Below are 21,602 nucleotides of genomic sequence, written 5' to 3'. Positions count from 1 at the left end.
CTGGAATTTGTGTTGGACACTGAGCAGCCCCTGTCCATGCTCCACCATGAGGAAAGTCAGATAGGCATAAACAAACAGGAAACCTAGCAGAGGGGAACCCTCAGTGTCTACTGGAAACTGGCTCATGTGTCAAGAACTGCGGCGTGTGAGGAATCAGAGTTTCCACAATAACCGAGACAGACTTGTGAAACCAGCTCGAGTTCAAAGCTGCAGATACACAGGGATTTACACACAACTCCCTCTTCAAGGTCTCACCCCTGCCCTTCCTCACTTCCTTGGTGAGTACCAGGGAAGGAAGGTTCAGCTTCTCTCAGGTTTTCCAGCACACCCATCTCACACTGATCTCATTTGTGAAGAACACACGGTCAGCTGGGAATTCACACTGACCTGTTGATGAATTCCTCATAACAGGAATAAATGGCAGCTAAGCAGACAGCTACAAGATTTGGCAGGACCCTGGGATGTGGGCATTGTCCTGTTGGACCATGCATGCTGGAAAAGAAAAAACAAGATGATCTCATTGCGAGGAAGGTTTCTGTGGGCAAAACCATTCAGGCTGAATGAGGTGACAGACCTGGATAGGCATCCTTGGGGGATCTTCAGAAGGGCTATAACAGAGAGATATTTTAACCCTCTACATCCAATGGCCTTACTTAGGAACAAGGGTAAGCCGAATCATCAGTTTAATTGATGTGGTATCCCTAAAGTCCTCCCAAAATCTCACACTTGAGTGAGCATGATGAGCCTGAAAGTTAATTTGAATCATTCTGCAGAGGCTTTGAGTCTAAATGTATATGAAGAATGTACACACAGCAAAGTCCATTACCTTGCAGTGAGGAATTAGAAAACCCCAGACTTATCTGAGAACTAGCATTTTAAAAAAGAGACTTCAGCAACACCACCTGAGGGACTTGATTAATTTGTTTTTATTTGCTGTTTGCCAGTACCAAAAAGCACCAGCTACTGTTAACAGCCAGTAAAGCAGGGCTGGGAGAAGTAACACACCAAAGCATGGAAACAGGACTGGAAATACACCATAAATGAAATGTAACTAACCTGTGAATAAACTTCTTCACCACCTCCATTCCAGCATTCAGCTCATTCAAAGACAGAATGTACTCCTGAGTAAAGAGCCGCAACCGAGGGCACTTCCCAAAATCCTGTCCAAGAAGGAGAGACTCGGTGAAGATGGTGAATGTACATCCAAACTGTGGGTTTTCAAAAGAAACCAGCTCAAACAACTGAATTCACACTGCTATTATGCTGACAAGCTTCAAGAGAAGAACATCTCTGCACACTGAAGTAATGTTCTCCCCACTAATAGGGGAGAACATTACAATTTCCAATTACATTACAATTTCCAATCTCTTCTTTCCTTTATACCCACTTTGAAAACAAAGCTCTGTATAATGAAACAACTAAAAACCAAAAAAATCTCACCTATGTTTTGTCTCACATTTGTTTTGCACTTTTCATTTGATATTTTGATTTTGAAATACATTTTTTGTTCAGCGCTTTTGCTTTCACTCCTAACGGCAGATTTTTAGAAATAAAACCCCAAAAATATTATACTTCCATGTCTGGCATGAGTATCTATTCTGGTTTTAGAGTAAATCATTTTGACATGCTATCAATAAGCAATCAAGTACAAAACCAGAGATCAGTTTTTTCTCCACGGATTTTACTCCAGCTATGCTGTGAATTTGACAGGTGAGCTCAAGAGTCACTTTCTTTAAATCCTGCAGTCAGAGAGGCACCTGCTAACTGAAATCCTGCATCTCCTCACATCACCTGCTATTTTTAGATGTGAAAGGAGTAAATTCTGCTGTCTGGTGAGTGTTATTCCACAGCATATTTCCTCACATTTACACAGGTGTAACCTTATTACACAGGTGTTGCAGAACTACAGAGCTGAATTTCCAAGTGGGGAACAAGGTCCACTGAGGACAAACAAGCACTCCCAGCTATTCCTCCACCAGCTGCCTGTGGAAGTTAGCCTGGAAAAAAAACATGGCAGCTGAAATGTTAAAGAAATGCCACAAATGGTAATGAACTAGTGGTGGTCTGTAAAAGGGATGATAAACTCCAGAATGAGTTAACAGAAAGTTTCAGTGCTCTGGGTTTCAGGCTCTTCTGTAGCACAACCTGCATTAATACCTGGTAAGTTTTACAGCCAGAGAAAATGACCAAAAACTTGAGAACAAGCTCAGACTGAACAATGTCTCCTTCAAGCCCTAAATGTCACTGCTGGTACTGAATGGCTGCCTGGTAACTTCGCCCAGCAAAGGGACTGTGGGCAATTCCACATCATTACAATTAACATCATTAAACTTTCAACAGCTCCTTCTGGCAACCTGAACCAAGGACAGGAGACCATGTGTGCTTCATTAGAACATTTGATTAATTTCATGAACATGCCTTGCAAGAGAGCTTTTGCAATTGCAATTTGCTTATGACAGTTTTCAGCCTGTCTAGGTGTCCTAACTGAAGTTGGACTCAAAGTCCAAGAGATCATAAAGAGGATGTCATTGCTGATCCCTAAAATAAAATTTAATATAATGCCCTATCACATACCAAGCACAGAACAATACACACCACCAATAGTGTTTGCTCAAAAAAATAAAAAGAAAAAAAGAAAGAAGGGTTTATATTCAAACACTTGGGCTGAGTCTATAAACAGCTAAAACCCAAAGGTTTGGGAGGCTGCTGAGCACTCCTCAAATAACTCAGCACACAACAGCCTCCAGTCCTGTAACCAGTATTGTCACCAAGACAAAAACCTATCCTGGTTCTTTTGAGATGTTAAAATCAGAGATAAATGAGACACTCTTTCCCCATTTTATAGACAGAAAACTGTGGAGCAAAACTTGTTGTTAATTTTCAAAGGCCACAGAAGAAACTGGAGGCAAAGGTGGGAAGAGCCAGCTCAGTCTCCTGCCCCAGGGACTGCACGGGGCCTCCTGAGGGGATGAAGTTTAGTGTCCCCCTAAAGAGTAACTTTATTTATGTGCACACACACACACATTCTCTAAAGCACTATTCAGTACAGAAGTCCCCAGAGGGTGGTAAAGTGCCCAAATCCACTCCAATTAATACCTGACACCATAAATTCTCCAACTACACACTGCGGTGCAGACATGTTGATTTTCAATCTGCAAATGTTAAGTATGGTAAATATACCCAATTCTCTGAAGCTAACCAAATACAAGCATTACACTATGCATTTAGATTTTATTTGAGACCCCTCAAGAGCTCTGGATGCTTTAAAAAACTCAGTCTGGAATCCAAGAATAACATTTACAGAATATTTCACTGAACACTACAGAATATTCAAAAATGTTTACATGTCTGCACAGTGCTGGCACAGAGCCAGGAATATGACCTTTTTGCCATCTTGGGCTTTCTACCTAGTTCTGTAAACTTAGGGAGTTAAATAATATGATTGGAAAAATAAGAAATATGAACTGTTTTCTACTGGGTTCACACTAATCACAGCATGACAACAGATGGTCTCTAAAATTATATGTTAGTGAAAAGAAGTTGACTATGAAGTTACAGAGGTTCATCCTTGAGATCACTAAGCCAAATCAACTGCCTTAAATATTTTATTTATTTGTTATTCTTTGCCACTGCATTGTGAAGGAAGACTTCTTCATGTAACTTCAAAACATTGGCAGGAAACTCAATATGCCACAAAAGCTGGAGAGCTGGTAAATACCCCAGATACTAATACTTCTATTAGGAAAGGAATATGGATCTTACATATGGAATATGTAAGACTATTTTCAGAGTTTGGGAGAGGGGAATCTGGTCTACAGGGTGGAAAGCAAAGCAGGGCATTTATTTCAAATACTGACAAGGAATTGATCAGCAATGAGAAGGAAATCTGGGTAAGAACAGCCATAAAATGACAGAGTACCTAAATCCTGTAATGAGAAGGAAGAATAGCAGTAGAAAAGCAGTAGAAAAGTATAAGGATATTCAGGAAACTGAGGTAAGAACTCACTGGACATGGACTAAATAAAAATGGAAACCAAGAAGGCTGGTGGTGTCTTACAGGAAAAGTGTTGAGGGCTCAGCTCAAAATGAACAAAGTCCCCATTCTGCTTTCGTTATTTATTTGATTTTCAAACTGTTTTAACTGCATGACATGCATGGAGTAAATAAGGAGCCAAGGGCCAGGTGGGAAAGAGCTGGAGCTGCATATGGTGCCAAAAGAAACATCCCTCAAAGCATGGCTTTGCTCAGATGCTTTTGAGGATCCCACTGAAAGCTTATTAGTTCTGCACCGATGAAGTAACACACAATTACACGCAGCATTCACACTTTGGGGGGCAGATTTAGATCCAACAGGCACGACAGGCAGCAGAGCAGCTGCTGATCACAGAAGTTATGGCAGTAAAACCTCCCCAAACTGCTGCAGCCCCCCTGAGCACTCACCATGTTGTGTTTGAGGATCCTCTGCACCACCGGGGTGAACACCTCGATCACCACCATGGACCGCGGGCGCTCTCGGCAGTGCTGCAAGGAGCAACAGGTCATGTTGTGAGCTGCAGGAATCCTGGGGATGGGCATCCTCTGGCTCCACACCCCATGCATGGATTATCCCAAGATTAGCAAAATTCAGGGGCTAAATTAATCTTTTCTGAGATAAGGTACTCGTAACGCTGCTCCTTCCTATGGATTTGTTGGAGTCTAGTAAAAGATTCCCATGGGAGCTCACAAACTGCAAATTCCCTTCCCTGTCCCCCATTCTTCCCAAAAGTCACTGCAATGCACCATTTTGGGGTCTTATTGCCAACAGTTTTAAAAGGAAAGAGGCTGGGAATAGGAAGATATGATCACACAGGCAGTGTATGTCACAAACCTCCTTTCTCTGGGATCCAGCCTGAAAACCTGTGGTGGATCTTGGGAGGTACCAACAATCCACTCTCCCATCACAGGATGAAATATATAATCATAATGCATCAGACAGAGTAATTTAGGTTGGGAAAGGTTTCTGAAAGTCATCTGGTCCAACCTCCTGCTCAAGACAGGGTCAATTTTGAAGATAAATTCTCCTCATTACCCTGTCCACTTCCGTTCTGGGAAGTCCATAACTTGTTTCCCTTCCTTCAACTATACACATCCCATTGCACACATTTACAGACAATTGGGTGCCCATCTCTGAGAAAGATCAAAGGATCAAAAAATCCCAAATCAGGAAGAAAAATGCATCAAGTCTGAGGCTACTGACAACCTAAGAGTGCTTATAAAAATGCAAGACTCAGTTTCTGTAGGAAGAAGCAGCTGATGAATAACTCTGGATGGGAATTACAAGCAGCATCCAGAGTCTTTGACAAATCCATACCCAGTCATCAGCAAGCAAATTTAAGCAGACTCAAAACTGAAACACAAACAGGCCTTGAGGAACAGCAGTATTTTTAAATCCACAAGGTCTGCAATCCAAAGTACTCTGAAGTTTATGGATAAAGGATACAAAATGCAGCACAAGCATGGATTTACCAGAGAAGAGGATGAGTCCTTATGATCTTCCCACTGCCATTACCCATAAGGGCTGTGTTACCCACACCTGAACACAGTGGCTGCAGTGATTTCTGCATTAGCTCAACACAGCATGCAGTAGGACACCTCTTGTGCCCAGACTGAGGTGTGGGAGTCTCAAAATTTTAACTCTCACACACTATCAGGACAAAACACTCTGATATACTAAGCATATGATGGTATTTATCATAATGGAGCTGTTCACCATTCCAGTATCATTGCTTGCTGACCAAAAACTCAACTCAATCTGGGCAGGAGGTAAGAAGTTACAGAAAAAAAAAACAAAAAACAACTCCCCACTCAAAGAATTACAGTCATATACAATTATGAGATTTCAGAAAGCAAAGCTGTTCTGATACCTTGCAGAAGAATTCACAGAGGTCAGGAGGAGGATGGTTGTTTTCCAGCAAAGGTGCAATTGCCTTTAAAAAGAAAGGGAGAAAAAGGAGAAAAATTAAATTTCAAGGCAGCAACTGGAGAAAGCATATTGCAGGGAAGTATTTTTTCTTGGGGGCATAAAAGCTCACTTTTAGAAAAGGACAAAAACATCAAAGGAGAAATTAGAGGTGGGCCATGTGTTTATTTTACAAGTAAGCTCAAGCACACCTCTGCTATGAATCCTCAGGAAAACTCTGCTTTTAACTAGATCAGTGTAAATATGTAAAACAGGCAAAGGAGTGCAGTATTTATAATGGTTTAAATGGAAACAGGAGCAGAACTTTTTGCTTTAGGATGTAATACAGCAAGGATGAATCTGGCTCACTGTTTCAGTTAGAACATCTCCCTAAAAGAAAAAACTGAACACCACCACACACACACATCCTTTCTGAAGGAGTTCAAGCTCTTTTTTTTGTGAGAAAGAGCTCACTAAAAGCAACCTAGCACTGCTCTTACCTGGGAAGATCCTATTTATCAAAATCAAGCATCTAACTTTGTAAGAGCTGAGATCAACCATTCCTTTGCTGCTGCACAAACCAATGTGCTTATGCTGGGTAAACACATTGGAGGTCATACCTGCCTCTGAGGGGGTAATGAACTTAAGCTGCTGTTGCTTCCTTTGTAAACTAGAAAATGGTACCAGAATAATATATTGTATGTGGTGGTGCCTTCAGGCTTTTCCACTCTTCATTTACAGGGATTCCCAGTACCCATTTCCATGTCAAACACTAAACACAGCAGCCAGGACATTCTGTATTAAGCAACTGAACACCAGATATTTTATCTGGATGGCACCTGGGGTTTTACTAAGGCTTTGCTTTGGTTTTTGCTCTCCCTCTCATCTCCTTACTCAGCCCTGTGTGTCTGCTTGCAGCAGCTGTGTTTTCACAGAGGTCAAGATCAGTGTGAATTTTAACAACAAAACCCAAGCAAACTGCAAAGCTCTGTTTGGTTACATGGCAGAACTATGATACTCATTATCATGTGCCATCCTTCTGCAACTGCTCACTCCTCCTCTGGTGCTGGCCCAGCCACAGGGGATTGAAGGAGAACACAGCCCCCTCCAGTTGGGAGAGCTCAGAACATCCTTGCTCCCCATCCAACAGCTGAGCTTAAGATTTTTCCTGAACCCATCTTTGGGCTTGTTTACTTCAGGATAATAACAACAGAGACAGTCCTAGGTCATGGCTCTGCCTCTGCGGTCAGTGTGGAAGTGTGACAGCCTGACAGGACCTTTCCAGGGTTTTCCTCACAAATTTATGGCCAGAAGCAGCCATGTGCTGTGCCACCTCGTGCTGTGCCACCTCGGGCTGTGCCACCTCGTGCTGTGCCACCTGTGCTGTGCCACCTTGTGCTGTGCCACCTCGTGCTGTGCCACCTCGTGCTGTGCCACCTTGTGCTGTGCCACCTCGTGCTGTGCCACCTCGTGCTGTGCCACCTTGCCCAGCCGTGGCAGCACGTGTGTCCCATCCTGAGCAGGAGGGATTGGTTGGGATATTGGGATATTGATCTGCCCCAGCACCATCCAGACAAGGAAAGCTGGTCCCATCTGCATGGCCAAGCACTGTGTACTTTCCACATGCTACATAAACACACGGGATTAGCAATTCTTTCCAGGAATAGCCCAGGTTATCTGGGTAATGGCAGTGAGCTCTGAATGCCCAGGAACTGCCAGCTCCTTAATGGCTTGGAATTAACCTACACGAGGACAGGACCTGCTCTGGAGAAGCCATCACCCAGAACAGAGCAATAACAGAGCTGAAAGGACCTTTGGAGGCCACCTGGTTCACCTTCCCTGCTCACAGCAGAGCCACCTCTCATATTTTATTTTAAAATGCTTCCCCTAGTTGTAACTGGGTGCCTGAACTACCCTTGGCACTAGAGTTAAATGAAAGTTATGGCAAAGAAAAGTAAATGCTACTTTAGAGATTTATGTCAGTGGTTGATTCCAGCTAAAAGAGTACATTAAACAGAAGTTAAACACAATTAACACCTACTAGCAGCTACCTGCCACCTTGTCATTTTGCAGAAAGTGTCACAGAGATGTGATACAATCAGGTAGTGGGGAGGCTCTAGATTAGATTACTGTGAAAATCTCCTGGAAATTGCCAGAAAATTAAATTAAATCACAGTGATGAGGAACCAAGTTCCACCTCTCTAATACTTTGTTTCACAAGCAACAAAGCTGCCATTTGATTCACTTATTTCTATGGCTAAATAAATGTGACCTACAAAAAAGAAAAAAGTCGAAGAGGATATTTTTGAAAATAAGTTAGCAGGGAGTTAAACTGGAATGACACAAGAGCAATCCCTTGCTCACATACCCTCAGCAATGGAGACATTCTGTATATGGCAGCATCAGCCCCTCAGGAAACTACTCAGCCTAAGGGTTTTATAGGGCACATCTGGAAATGATGGGGTTGGACTATTTAAAGTACATATACAGATATGGATATTGCTGTGTAGCCTCCTAAGGAGGCCATTTGGAGAGACTGTTAACACTCAGCCTGCTGTGCTCTCTCACACAGGCTGATGAGAAAGCTTTATTGTAATTCATCTATGAAACAAGAATAGAGAAATGACAAAGCCACACAAAAAATAGACAAATGGTTTTCATTCCTGCCTAAGCTCAGCAGCACTGGTGGAAAGGCTTTCACATTTGCCCTACTTCACTGGGGCACAGACAGGCACTAAGAAAACTGTTATCAAACAATATAGATTTGTCCTCAGCTTTTGACAGAAAGGTACTTACCACAATAATGCTCTCATGGTCTTGAGTGGTTAAGTTGTTGTTCTGAAAGAGTTGAATAGAAGAAAGATGAGTGAGCCAAGAGCACCCTTGAGCTGGTACAGCAGCACACACAGTCCTCAGCTACCACCAGACACAAGAAGAAAGGCTCAAGACTCAATTGCTTATTTCCTGAATAAAAGCCACGGCATTAAAATCATTCTCCTAAAGGAGGTGGTACAGTGCCTGCTGTGAGGACTGGAGCAAGCCCTCACTGTTCCTTCAGCTCAGCACACAAACACCAGGATGCCAGAGGTCTCAACCAGTTGAGAAAGTAAAGCCAGCAATACATTTCATTAAAATGCTTTCTTAGGACAAGCTGTATGTCTTTACAAAAATTATTAAAAGGATTGTTGTGGTGGTTTGTTTTTGTTTTTTTTTTTTGTGGCCAGTTTTCCCAAAATTCTTTCTTTAAACACAGAACCAGGAAAAGCCAATAAATTGACTGGAAGTCACCTATGCTACCACCAATGTAGAAGAGTTTGCTCTGTGCTTTTCCAGCAGCATGATCCATCCAGAGGTTACAATGGTGTGTGTTACTAAGTGATTTTTGACTACTGCAAGAAAAAACAATAGTGGATATTTTTGCTTGTATCAAATCCTTCTGCTATCACACAGAACTAAGACAAGAAAAGCCTGCTTGGCATTACAATTCCTGTCCATGAAAAGTTAAATACTTGAAACAGATGTCATAGGAGGAAGATAGATAACTCTGAAGAAATACACTTTTCTTTATCAGAATTAATAAAAATAAAATAGCTACACAATTAATTTATTGGGGTGTGTGTGTATATATATTGATACAAAAATTATTGGTCATGGAAGCAAAGCCAATGGAATAGAAGTCAAAGGGAACTTAACCACTGACTTAAGGCATGAGTTAAACCCATGTAAATTTACTGTAGATAATTAAAAAAACCAAAGAAACAAAAAACCAACCAACCAAAAAACCCAAACCAACAAACACAAGATAAATGGGGCTTGTTTTGTTACCAGAAATCCACGTAACATGGGTCAAATTTTCCTTCTCCCCAGCAAGTGCAAACTCCACTCAAGTGAGCAGAAGTCACGAGCAGACTCGCAGGCAGAATTTTGACAGCCCAAGTTAAAATAAAACCCACCCCCAAACTTTTAACTGTTTGTCTCTCATCTGGAATTGACAGGAGCCCAGCTGAGGTACCTCTGAGAGCAGCTTGGAGACGATCTCCAGGGGGGCCTGGTGGATGGAGTCGTCCTGCAGCGGGGACGTCAGGGCCATGTCCACCAGCGTCCGGATCTCCTTCAGCACCACCTCCCAGCGGCTGGGGTTGCTCAGCACCTTCTTGTACTTGTAAATCTTCTTCTGCAAGACACATGAGAGGGCCACACTGACACCACCATAAACACCCTGAATGCAGCTGTGCTTCCTACTGCCCAAGGGGGCTGCTTTGTGTGCTGAGTTTTGTGCCTTTTCTGGTGGCTGAAACACTGTGCTCGTAAATGGACAAGAAAACCTTTTATGTTTAAACCAGTTTCTTCTGTGGAAGCAATGAAAAACCATGATTCTTTTCATTTCAAAATGAGTTTTTTAACTCCAGAGCATCTTTCTTTTCATCATCTCCTCTTGCAAACACTTTCCTCAGGCTAACAACAGATAGATACTTGCTACTGAACTGTTTCTAAAGCTTAAGTTCTTTTTAAGAGACTCATTAAGCAAGGGGAGAGAGAGAGAGGCCATCAAAACATTACTCTTCTAGATCCTTTATTCTGAATGTGAATTCATATTCAGAATTCATTTCAATTTTACCAAAGCAAAAAGAAATCTCATAGACCATCTTCTGTCTTGAAGGAGCCTGAAAAGTCATGATGGCATCCTCCAGCTGTAACAGAAGCCAACTTGTAAGTCTCCAAATCTTCCACACAACAGCATTTCCACTCTCAAGAACAGCATGCCTGATTGCCTAACCCCATCTGCCCCAGTTCCCTGCATGCCCCTGACCATGTCCAAGCTATTTCATCAACTGCCCCATCCACAGACCAGCTGGATAAGCAGAGGAAAACTCTTACTCCTCAGCAGCCATGTGACCACAAACTACTGCAGCAGAGGCTGCTTTATATTACAAAAAGCAATCTTTAGAGAAAACCCACCCACCCAAATTCCCAGAGGTGGCTTGGTGGCACTCTACAAGTTCAAGGAAATGATGATGAGTGCTCAAACATCACATCTGAAAACAACATGAGGGGCACATGAGAGCCAGGAGGGGCTGCAGAAGAGCATGGAGGCAGTGCCAGAGGCAGGGAAGGAGCTCTGCACTGAGGGACAGCAACTGTCAGGACCCCACTCGTGTTTAGTTCATGTTCCCTTCCACTCCCCTCTCTGCAGGAGCCTGGTCCTCTGCAAAAAGAGATGTTGAGAAGTCTGGACACACGCTCAGGTTTATTTAACAGCACTGGCTGGGCACTCATGTTTACGTGAAAACATCAGAGTTTTGTGCTAAAAAGGGATCTTACATTCCTCAGCAGCATTTCCATGAAAATCACATCAACTGCCCATTTTGTGCAGCTCTGCAGATTCCAGCTGCACATTTTGGGCTGTCCATGAGTGTAACACAGGCAGGGACTCTGCACAGGGCCCGTGTGCTTTGTTTGGCTCTGGAGCTCTGTGGCTCCTGGCATTTCCCCCACGCTGGCCCAGGGCAGCCCCAGCAGGAACCATCTGAGCAGGCTGGCTCTCTGCTTATCAGCCACTTCCTTCCCACCCTGGAGCAGATCTACTGCTCTGCAGCAAACAGCCACCTCTGAACCCCCACCTGAAACACAGGAGACGAGAACAATGCAGAAAAATACAGATTTCATATGCACTGGGTTTGTCAGCACTGTTAGAGGGGGGAGAGGAGAGTGGCACTAGGCTGACATGTCAAGGCTGATAAAGCAATCCAATTATCTTTTTAATTAAATTCATGCCAAGTACAAAAGCACATTGGCAGTCAGGTTCACACTTCCAGTGCATTTTAAGCCACTGAAAAGCTAAAGGAACATAAAAACATGCTGCAGACATTATCAAATGTGGCTGGGATTTCAAAACTGCACAAAAATCTTTGTTCTTCTCAGCTCCTTGGGACAGAGAAAATCCAATGGTGATTTTAAGCTACCAGCACTACTTCTACATCACAGATTTCTTGGACTCTTTAGGAAACTTCAACCATAGAATTTAATTTCTCTTTTTCATGTAGTGCCTTTATTTAGGGTCTTTTTGTTAGACCCACTCCAGCATTAAATTTAAAGTCACCCACATGGTTTTTTAACTGGAAACAACTCCTTTCTGACTTTTAAACAATTTTTAAACTGAAAACAACTCCTTTCTGATTAACTGAGGACACTAAACCAAGCTGGCTCAAGAGATACAATTTCCAATGCTGAAACCTATTCCTTGGCCCTGTACTGTGAAGAAGTCAAAGCAGAATTAGAAGCTGACAAAATGTGGGGACAGGGGGAGGATGAGAGTTAGACCACTGGGTTATTCCATCCCTGCCTCTCTGGGCTGCCCCTTTTTGGGTGAGTTACAACTCATTTCAGAGCAGCTCCTCCAGCCTAAGGGGAAGCTGCTGAAGGGAACTCTTGCCCAACAGGACGCTGCTTAGACAACTCCACCACAAATATCCTTCTTTTGCTGTCAAATCCAGTCTTGCTTGGAGTGAGGGAGGAGGAAGGGAGGTTTTCTTTCCCTTTTAGAGATGTCCATTAAAAGTCAGAATGCTGATGATGCTGACGTACATCAGAAGGAAGACAGCAGGAGCTTTAGCCACTGCCATGCAGGGAGGACCAACCAAAGCTCCTGCTCAGGGCAGGCAGGGACTCAAGGGGAGCATCAGGGGACAGCCACCTTTGCAGACACACCAAGCCTGCTGCAAGCACAGAATCCAAGCTTATCAGTGTGTGCTTCACGTTTCCAGCACAAAGGACTGAGTGGCACTGACAGACTGAGCTGCAGCCTGTGAACAGCATTACAGGAGTCTTGAATGATGGTGGGAAAGCAGCAGAAAATAAATAAATAAACAGAGGAGCCATCCCCAAGAGGGTTGAACTCTGCTGTCCTGAACCTTTGGCCATGGTTACAGTGCTGTTTTTCTCAGCAGAATGCTTTTCACTGTTGAGCGCCTTGCTGAAAGCCTCAATTAAAGCCTGAAACCTATCAGTGGGTTACAGAAGCAATTTGCTGTGTCTCAGCAAGCACTTAGGCAACACTGAGCCATCTGCTCCATTCTACCTGTGCTGGCTCCAGAGCAGGGAGCAACAATCACTCAACAAGCTGAAAAACAAAGCTGCCTGGTAAAGACCCACATGGAGAACAAGAATGTCAGTCCAGGAGTTCACTCCTCCTGGATGTAGCTGTAAAAAATGCCCTGAAGTTGCTGAAAAAATTCACACAACATTTATCATTAATAGCCCGAACAAGAAAAATACCAGGGTAGGAATCCAGTTTCTAGGGGGATTTCACTAAAAGCTCCTGTGAAAATTTATGTGAGTGAAAATAAGATATGCCAACTTGGAATTTGACCCTCCTAGTTACTGACCAGCCAGAGCCACACAGCCAGTGTCACTCCAAAATCTTGCCATGCTGACTTTAAATGCAAAACCACTGAATTTATTAAGTACCCAGAAGAAGCAGAATGAGGAGAATAAGTGACACTGACAGGGCATCCTTCACTCCCAAATCACTCTAATTAATTAAGTCTTGCAAAAACTCCAAGACTTAAGTCTCAATCCCCTTTTACAGGAGGAAAGAACTGAAGTCCATGTTTAAAAAATTACTTTTCTAGAGTTATTTAGCTAGGAAATGTGACAAAAATCTATAAGCAGTCATTTTTACCATCAGTGCTCAAAAGCCTTTGAACACGGCTGTCAACAGAAACTTCAAGAGAGCCTAGGAAACTTTGAGCTTTTTTAAGTAAGGTCTTCATATATTTTTCTATCCTATAATAGCCTCATCTTGTAGCCCTTGCTCATACACCACTTTCTTGGACAAGAATGATAATACTGATGTAGTCAGTAAGGAAAATGGGCTCTAATGCACAAAATCAGCCAGCACGGAACATTTGCCTTGTTCAGCCCTAGCAAGACCTTTCATGTTAGGAACATCTTAAAGGAGTGACCACACCTGATCCAAAAAGGGAAAAATGAAGTTGGCCTTTTTGATGACAAAATTTCATCCTTGCTTTGCCACTGCCAGCCAGAGAATGTTCTGTACTCTCAGGAACCTGTCTTCCCATCAGCAAATACTATTTCATTACATAAAGAAAATTAATGGCCATCCCTAATGCTGAAGAGCCTGCTAAATTCTAGCTCTCTTCCCCCTTTACCACATGCAGCCTGCAAAGGATCACTTGAGTCTTTAGCAGGGAGGCTCCTGCAGGAATGGGACCAGCAGGATGGGGAAGAGGCTGGAGCTCCTGCAGGAATGGGACAGGCTGGGGCTCCTGCAGGATGGGACAGGCTGGAGCTCCAGCAGGATGGGAGAGGATGGAGCTCCTGCAGGAATGGGACAGGCTGGGGCTCCTGCAGGAATGGGACAGGCTGGGGCTCCTGCAGGATGGGACAGGCTGCAGCTCCTGCAGGAATGGGACAGGCTGGGGCTCCTGCAGGATGGGACAGGCTGGGGCTCCTGCAGGAATGGGACAGGCTGGGGCTCCTGCAGGATGGGACAGGCTGCAGCTCCTGCAGGAATGGGACAGGCTGGGGCTCCTGCAGGAATGGGACAGGCTGCAGCTCCTGCAGGAAGGGGCACTGCCCTGGAGGGCTGTGGGTGCCAGCAATTGTTTATTTCTTGCTGAGCAACCAGAGCAGCTCCAGCAAGAGGGAAAAGGTCAGGCTCCCGCACAAAGGTCCCCCAGCTCATTGCGGGGACGGGTGACACAGGCTGGTGTTACACTTGATGTTGACAGTGCTTATGTAAAATGGAGGTGCCTCTTGCTAGATGCAAATCTGCAGAGATAAAAACAACACCGAGAGCAGACTCTGGAAAGGTTTTCTCCACTGCAGCAGAACATTTTGTTCAAACACTGTGTAACAAGGAACAGGAAGAGTTGCTGGCGATGTCCAACACACATGTTGGCCTGTCCTACAAAGCCCAGGTGCACCATGAATTCTACAGCATCACCTGCTAGTATTTTGACCTTTAACTCATTATCTTCATGCAAACAAAGAGGGCATGGCATCCCAAAAGTTGGTCACACCCATATTCTGCTTTTAATATTAGCAGGTATCACTTCACGGTATTCTGAAAAATACCTAAGGTTAACTTGCTGCTAATAGAACTTTCCCTGCTAGTCAGAGATGGACTTAAATCACCAGTTGAATCCACTGAGAGCTTTTGGAACTATGTTCCTGCCTGCAACATTTACCAATATTTAAAAAAAAAAAAAAAAAAGACACTTACCTGAAAAGACTAAGTCCATAGAAAGTCCCAATCCAGCCAAGGGGCTGGGGCTGGGATGAGATTATGGAAACTTTTCTAAATCAGGGACTTCAAACTGCTCATGCTGCAGTAATCAAACTCTTCCTGACCTTCTGAAAGTTCTGTACAGAAAGACTAATGTGCTGCTCTCTAAAATAGAGATATGCTGTAAAACAGCAGCAGCAAACTTGTGCTCTCCACCATATTTTCAGGTCACAGCATTTTTTGCATATTTCACTCTACCCGGTGCAAAATGCTGAAGTGCATCTGTGCTTCAGTTGCTTCTCTGAATGCAACTGCCTTGACTGAGTCTCACTTTTCCATAAATTCCTTGCCACAGGCCAGAGAAATGGAGGGAAATATTATAGGATAAGCTCTTCTGATTCTCACTCAGTTAAGGTCTAAATAACACTTTGTTTTTTGCCAATTCATATAAAAAAGATCTTGGTAAAATCACCATTATTTATTACACTGAGACTGGCACCTGTGAATCCATGGCCTGAGTAAATACACCCAGTGACATTCTCTGCCCTGAGCAGCTCACAGTCTACATGATTAAAAGCAAGAAGCAGAGAAAGAGCAAGAAAACCAAGGTGATTTTCTTGATGTCATATGGCAAGGCAGGAACAGAGCAGAACTGAAGTGTTCTGACCCTCAGGCCTCCAGGACAATTGCTGGATCCTGGTGCCCCAAGGAGAAACACCACTGGCAGGCACTGTGCCTGCAGCAACTTGAATGCTGATACCCTGTTGCTGTGCTTCCCCATCTCACCATCCCCGGCCACCACCTTTTTCAGTCTACCCTGATTCACCTGGTTTTTTCCACCAGTGTCTCCAGATCTCACTAAGCCAGGCAAAACCCCCCCAAGGCTCAGGTCAGCTCCATTCCAGAACTCCCCAAGGCTCAGGTCAGCTCCATCCCAGAACTCCCCAAGGCTCATGTCAGCTCCATTCCAGAACTCCCCAAAGCTCAGGTCAGCTCCATTACAGACCCCCCCAAGGCTCAGGTCAGCACCATTCCAGAGCTGCCAGAGTTCAATGGGTTCAGCAAGCAGTGACGTGGGTTCAGCTGTTACTAATGCACAAGCTGGAACAACCACACAGACTCTTCCCCCTGGCACAGGGTTTGTCCTTTGCTCAGGTACCACTGGGACAGTACCACTGCAAAGGAAAAGAATGCTGAAATAAACACAATTTTAAAGGCGTGCAACAGAGACAGAACACATTCCTGCTTGAACCAGGAGAAGTGCAAAGTGGACACAGGACAAAGGGGGGGTGACAGGCCAGGCTCCTTGGTCACCTCTCAGCATGACACTGGGCAGCTGCAACACTAATGCACTGAAGAACTGGCTCCCTAAGCAAGTTCTTTGGGATATATCTTATATATATAATAAGATATAGATATAATAATATAGATATAACAATATAGATATAATAAGACATATCTACATATATATATATCCATCTTCCTCCTTTGCACACAGCTGTCAACTGACTGCCCATCCTTCTGGGCTTCTGCTCTCTGATGTGCTCAACAGTGCTGCAAAGAGATCCTTCAGTAACAACAGGGGATGAGAGGATGGAACAGGAAGGTTATTTTACCCAAGGGAAAGGAAGAATAATTAAACCATGAAATTCATGAGCTCCACTGAAGACAAACCTGCATGCAAATGCAGCGTGTGTGTCTCCAAAAACTGAAAGAAACTTAAAAATTGTGGCTTCCTTCTGGGGAAGAGGTCACCTTTGGCATCCTTGACCTCACCACTAGCAAGCAAAGAAACTGGGCTTTATTTCTGCTGGTGCCCTGTCTTCCCTCAAATCCCTGCACAGCCCTCAAGTCTCTGTAAGATGCAGGAACACAGCTGGTCGAGCCAAACCCAGCTCTACCTCATTCCTGTGCCTGAGATGCCCTAAACCCAGCTAGAAAACGCAAAAAGCCAGCGGTGGCTCCAGCTGCACTTTGCCTGGGCTAATGTGGTTACTGCTGTAATCAGACCTGTCCACAGGGGAGACGTTTTTTGGCATGGGTGACGCTGATGCATTCCCCGAAACCCTCCATCCCTGCTTCCATTTCCTTTTGGCAAACGTTCCCATTCTTCAGGCCCCAGTTCCAGCACCAGCTTTACACTTCAGGTTGGCAAAACATCAGCTTTCATCCTGCACACAGCAACTGCTGTTCCGTATTTTTCGTACCAGAGCCAAGCTGGGGTTTGTTTTTGATGTTGCTTTGGCTATGCGGAATTTCACTATGACTGCAGATACTCCAGCAGAAGCACAAGCCACTCCCTGCTTGCAAAAAGCATTGGTATCTTGGGTTGAAAATTCCATGTGACATCTCCCCAAATGAAGAAATATTCTAAAATATCTTGTCCATGAGCATTTGGGTGTTTTAGTTTGGTTTTTTTTTTTTACTATGCAGAAGTCACACAACATTTTTTCTTCCTTATCTTGGGCAGGAGAACAAACTTCCAAACAGTTTATCAACACAGTTGTCCCAGACATACAGGAAAGGTTTGCCCTAACTGCAGGCTGGTGAGGAGGAAGTTTACAAACCCTCCTGAGTTACTTGAATATCTCCTGCAGTGAGAAAAATTTTCACCGAGAGTTTGCTGGCCTCACTCAACAGGGCAGGAGCCAGACACCCTGCTCAAGCTACAGGATTTGAACAGCCTCTGACTCATTAGCAGAGGGAAGGTTTCAAACATGTTCAGACACAGCTGCCTCCTCCTCTTGCAGGACCTCACTGCTCCCTGCAGCAGCTCTGGCCCTTTTCTCCAGAGCAGCAAATGCCCCACATGGCCACTGTCAGTACATCAGGATCTCAGTGTTCTGAGATCCAGGGGTGTGAGTCTGACCTGCTCCTGTATCTGCAGCATGACCCAGAGTCAGAAAAATAATGTCCAATTCAAAAAAATTAAAAAAAAAAAAAGCAGACTACTAGAAAAAAGCAGGAATATGTGTATCATACACACTCCCCACTTTCTGAAACCTTCAGTGGACTAACTGCACTGAGTGCACAGAGGCAAAAAAGTCGTATTAAATAACTAAAGCACAGCAGACATGGTGTGACTGTGGATTTTGACATGCAGCAAACAGAGCACAGGTGCCACAAGGCACTGTGACAGTAAGTGCCATCTAGGTGTGGTCCTTGCTGTGTGCTTTTCTGTGCAGAGACCTACAGTTACTGACTACATTATAAAATGCCTCTGACATCCTGATCCAGGTTCCTAATTCCTTTTATCTTCGTGCCCTTTACGTTCTACACATGATGGCTGTGTCTGTGGAGCCTTGGCATCCACCAGCTCTCAGCCTATGGTGGGAATAAATGACTTGGCCACTGCAGAGAAAAGATACTGGGTAGGAAAAAAAAAAAAAAAAAAGAGCAGGCACAATCTTATCATCACTGCACTTTGACCAGGTCTGGCAAAGCACAAAGCTGTGCACAAGGCCACCGTGGAGCAGAGCCAGGCATACCTGCTGTGCAGAGCCCCCCTGCTCTGGCACTGCACCCTTCAGATCCCACTCAGGCATGAGAGAGCTGCTGACCCACTGGAACACAGGACGTGGTGGCCTCACCTGCAAGGCTGCACAGCACAGGCCAGAAATTTCAGGCATGTGAGAACCCTGATGGGAAGGACTCGCCACCTGAGAAACCACCTCCAACTGGGAGTAAGCAGCTACTATCGCTACACATTGTAGTAACTGCTAACAAAAGATAACCTCAGGAAGATAATCTATCCCCCTTTCATTTTCTGGGAAATTCCAGTAAGCTGAGGTAGCACCAAGGAGTACACAAAGCAATTATTTCTTCCCGGATATGCAAAATGTATTAAAAAGCCACGTCATCCCTTTTCCTTATTACTCTCTACTGCTGGCAGTGGACACCCTCAGCTTTTTCTGCTCTCCTCCCCTCTCACCAGTCAGCAAAACCTTCCAAATGGACGTTTACCCACCTGTTTCACTTTCCCCTCCTTGGCAAATGTATTATTTTGCTGATTTTCTAGCTCCTCAACACCATACATGGCTTTGAAATGGGCTTCTCTCTTGTGCACCTGCATCATCAATGTCGTCAGCAAGAGAGATGTGCACGGCTCGAGGAACATGTTTGTGTCAGAGAGCTGCTGCAGAGCCTTAGGGAGAGCAGGGACTGGATGCTGATGAGATGTTTGCAAGCATCTTAAAAGGGACTTCAGAAAAGCAGGGTATGTATTTATGGGCTTTGGAGCACTGTATTTTCCAGTTTCTCACAGGGAGATGCCCAATTTCAGAGCAGCATTTGCATCTGAAACATTCCCATCACTTTGTTCCCTGTTTTCATATTGCATTTTATTGTGCCACATCAGCACAAACCCCCAAACCTCCTGCAACTCTTCAGCCTACCAAAATGCCCCTGGATCTCTGCAATTTCCTTGTTTTCCTTCTCCTTGGCACAAGTGCTGTGTGATGTGCAAGACTGAATGAAGACTCACAGTTTCCAGCTTTCTGATCCCAAGACTCACATCCTTGCTGAGAAGCAGAGATCACTGGGGTGCTCCCAGAACCACTGCCCACCTCATGCTCAGAATCACTCCCAACACCCCTGCTGTCCTTGATGGATCTCCCCTCTGCTCACACAGCCTGATCCAGTATTCCCATCTTAAATAAGACAGCAAAGAGCACCAGAAACCAGGAGATGGGGAAAATCTGCCATGCAATGGCTTCTGAATTCTGAAAGAGGCGAATGAAGGATATACTGGCTTTCGGATACTTTTTTTTTAATTTTAAAACCATCAGTGTTCTAGGAGAAAAAGACAAGGAGCTGTGACAGAAAAGATGAACATGAGGCTTACAGCAAGAGCTAGGGCAGGCTGTGACACTTGCAATATACTGCTTTACAGTTTTCTTTGGGTATTAGCAGCAGTTTTATAATCCCCTAATACATTATGTATACTATAATGTAAGGACAAAACTGTTCAAGAAATGAAAGAGAAATTTAAAACAACACCTAGATCCCCTTTGCCCCTTCAGGGTCACGGAGGTCTTGTGACACCAAGAGTTCTCATAAGAGCCAGAATGCAGAACTGGGCCCCAAGGCAGCAGCTTAACAAGGCACTTAGCTTGTGTCATCTCCCAGAGTTAGGTTTTCACACCCAATGCATCATGCAAGGAGGATAATTACACTCCTGGGAAAGCCTACCAGTCTTGTCCTGTCTCCACAAGAGACCTCCTAAAACCAGATTTTTCTGCAGCCAGAAACCTGAACAAGAGAATAATTTTGGTGCAGCTCTATGTTATGACAGCTATAGATAAGAAGGTGTAATTTGGTGAAATTCTTGGTCACCATGACCTCAAAATCCTGAATTGCAAAGAATTAGTCATAAGGTCAGCCCTGGAATAATGCAGAGGAGCAATTCACCAGCAAAAAACCCGAGGCTCCCTCTTGGCCAGCAGCTCAGCATTCCTGAGAAACAACATATTCCAGCAATTGTATGTGCTCCTCTTCAGAACTGAGACCTAAGCACACAACAAGAAGCTGACCTGTTTATTCAGCTGTTTTTGACACCCCTCTATCTTCAGACCTAATATTAGTTTGAATAGGATAGCATCCAAGTCTAGAGGGGAAAATTTAGAGCTGGTCCTGACTTAGCTAAAGCAAGATAGAAAATAACTATCTAGTTTCTACTCAAATTTCACCACCAGGCCATGAATTGGCTTGACTTCTGCCTCCTTAAAAAAGGCCATTTTGGCAATAAAGGGGGCAGCTAGGAGTGCACAAATCTCGTGTGCCTGTGGCTGGGTGATGGCAGGGCAGCTCAGAGCAGCAGCCCAGCCCCAGGCTGGCATCCCAGCATGCTGCTGAGAGCCTCCTTGGGCTGGACAAAGTGCTGTGCTGACATTGGACATGCAGCTCCCAGATCTGGAGTGATTCATGTGAGGCCAACACAGAGTACAGCCCGTGCTCAGCTGCCACTGCTGCAGATGTTCCTTCTGGGAGGAACCTGCTCCAGTGGCCCCCCCAGAAAGAGTGAGGTATTTTCCCAGTGCAAAGGCAGTGAAAGCTTAAAAAAAAATAAAATCTAGCCACTCCACCTGTTCCAGTTCTTAAAACATTACCAGCATTTCATAAAATGAATAGAAGAAAAAACTTTCTGTCAACATCTTGTCTGTTTTTCATCTATTCATTTCTACCTCCCAAGTGAGATCTGTGCCTTTCTGCTATGGCAGCACAGCTACCTCTAGCAAAATGAGATCCCAGAAACAGAAAACAAGGCCAAGAATTTTCAAGTGACTTCTGATAACAGATGGCCTGAGACTGTCAAACTTGTGCTGGAAAATGAGAGAGGCAACAGACTTCATGTGCTCATGAAGATATCTCAAGCCAAAAAGAAAGCAAAAAAAAAAAAAAAGACAAAAAGACATC

The 21,602-nt window shown here is 44.3% G+C and overlaps 1 protein-coding gene across 1 annotated transcript in view; it reads right to left on the bottom strand.

The window, feature by feature from the left end:
• CMIP (c-Maf inducing protein) overlaps positions 1-21,602 on the bottom strand; it is a 131,105-nt gene that overhangs the window by 25,388 nt on the left and 84,115 nt on the right. Inside the window, exons 4-9 of the mRNA XM_071440747.1 lie at positions 9,951-10,112; positions 8,735-8,776; positions 5,904-5,966; positions 4,441-4,521; positions 1,057-1,160; positions 388-492 (exon numbers count right to left, since the gene is read on the bottom strand). Of these exons, the coding sequence (XP_071296848.1) occupies positions 388-492; positions 1,057-1,160; positions 4,441-4,521; positions 5,904-5,966; positions 8,735-8,776; positions 9,951-10,112 (557 nt within the window). The remainder of the gene's footprint in view (positions 1-387; positions 493-1,056; positions 1,161-4,440; positions 4,522-5,903; positions 5,967-8,734; positions 8,777-9,950; positions 10,113-21,602) is intronic.

Source organism: Agelaius tricolor, unplaced genomic scaffold (genome assembly GCF_023055355.1).
Source record: "Agelaius tricolor isolate 1412-34295 unplaced genomic scaffold, bAgeTri1.0.p SCAF_15, whole genome shotgun sequence".
NCBI lineage: Eukaryota > Metazoa > Chordata > Aves > Passeriformes > Icteridae > Agelaius > Agelaius tricolor.
The sequence above is the reverse complement of the archived record's forward strand: the minus strand, read 5'-3'. Positions and strand labels throughout refer to the sequence as shown.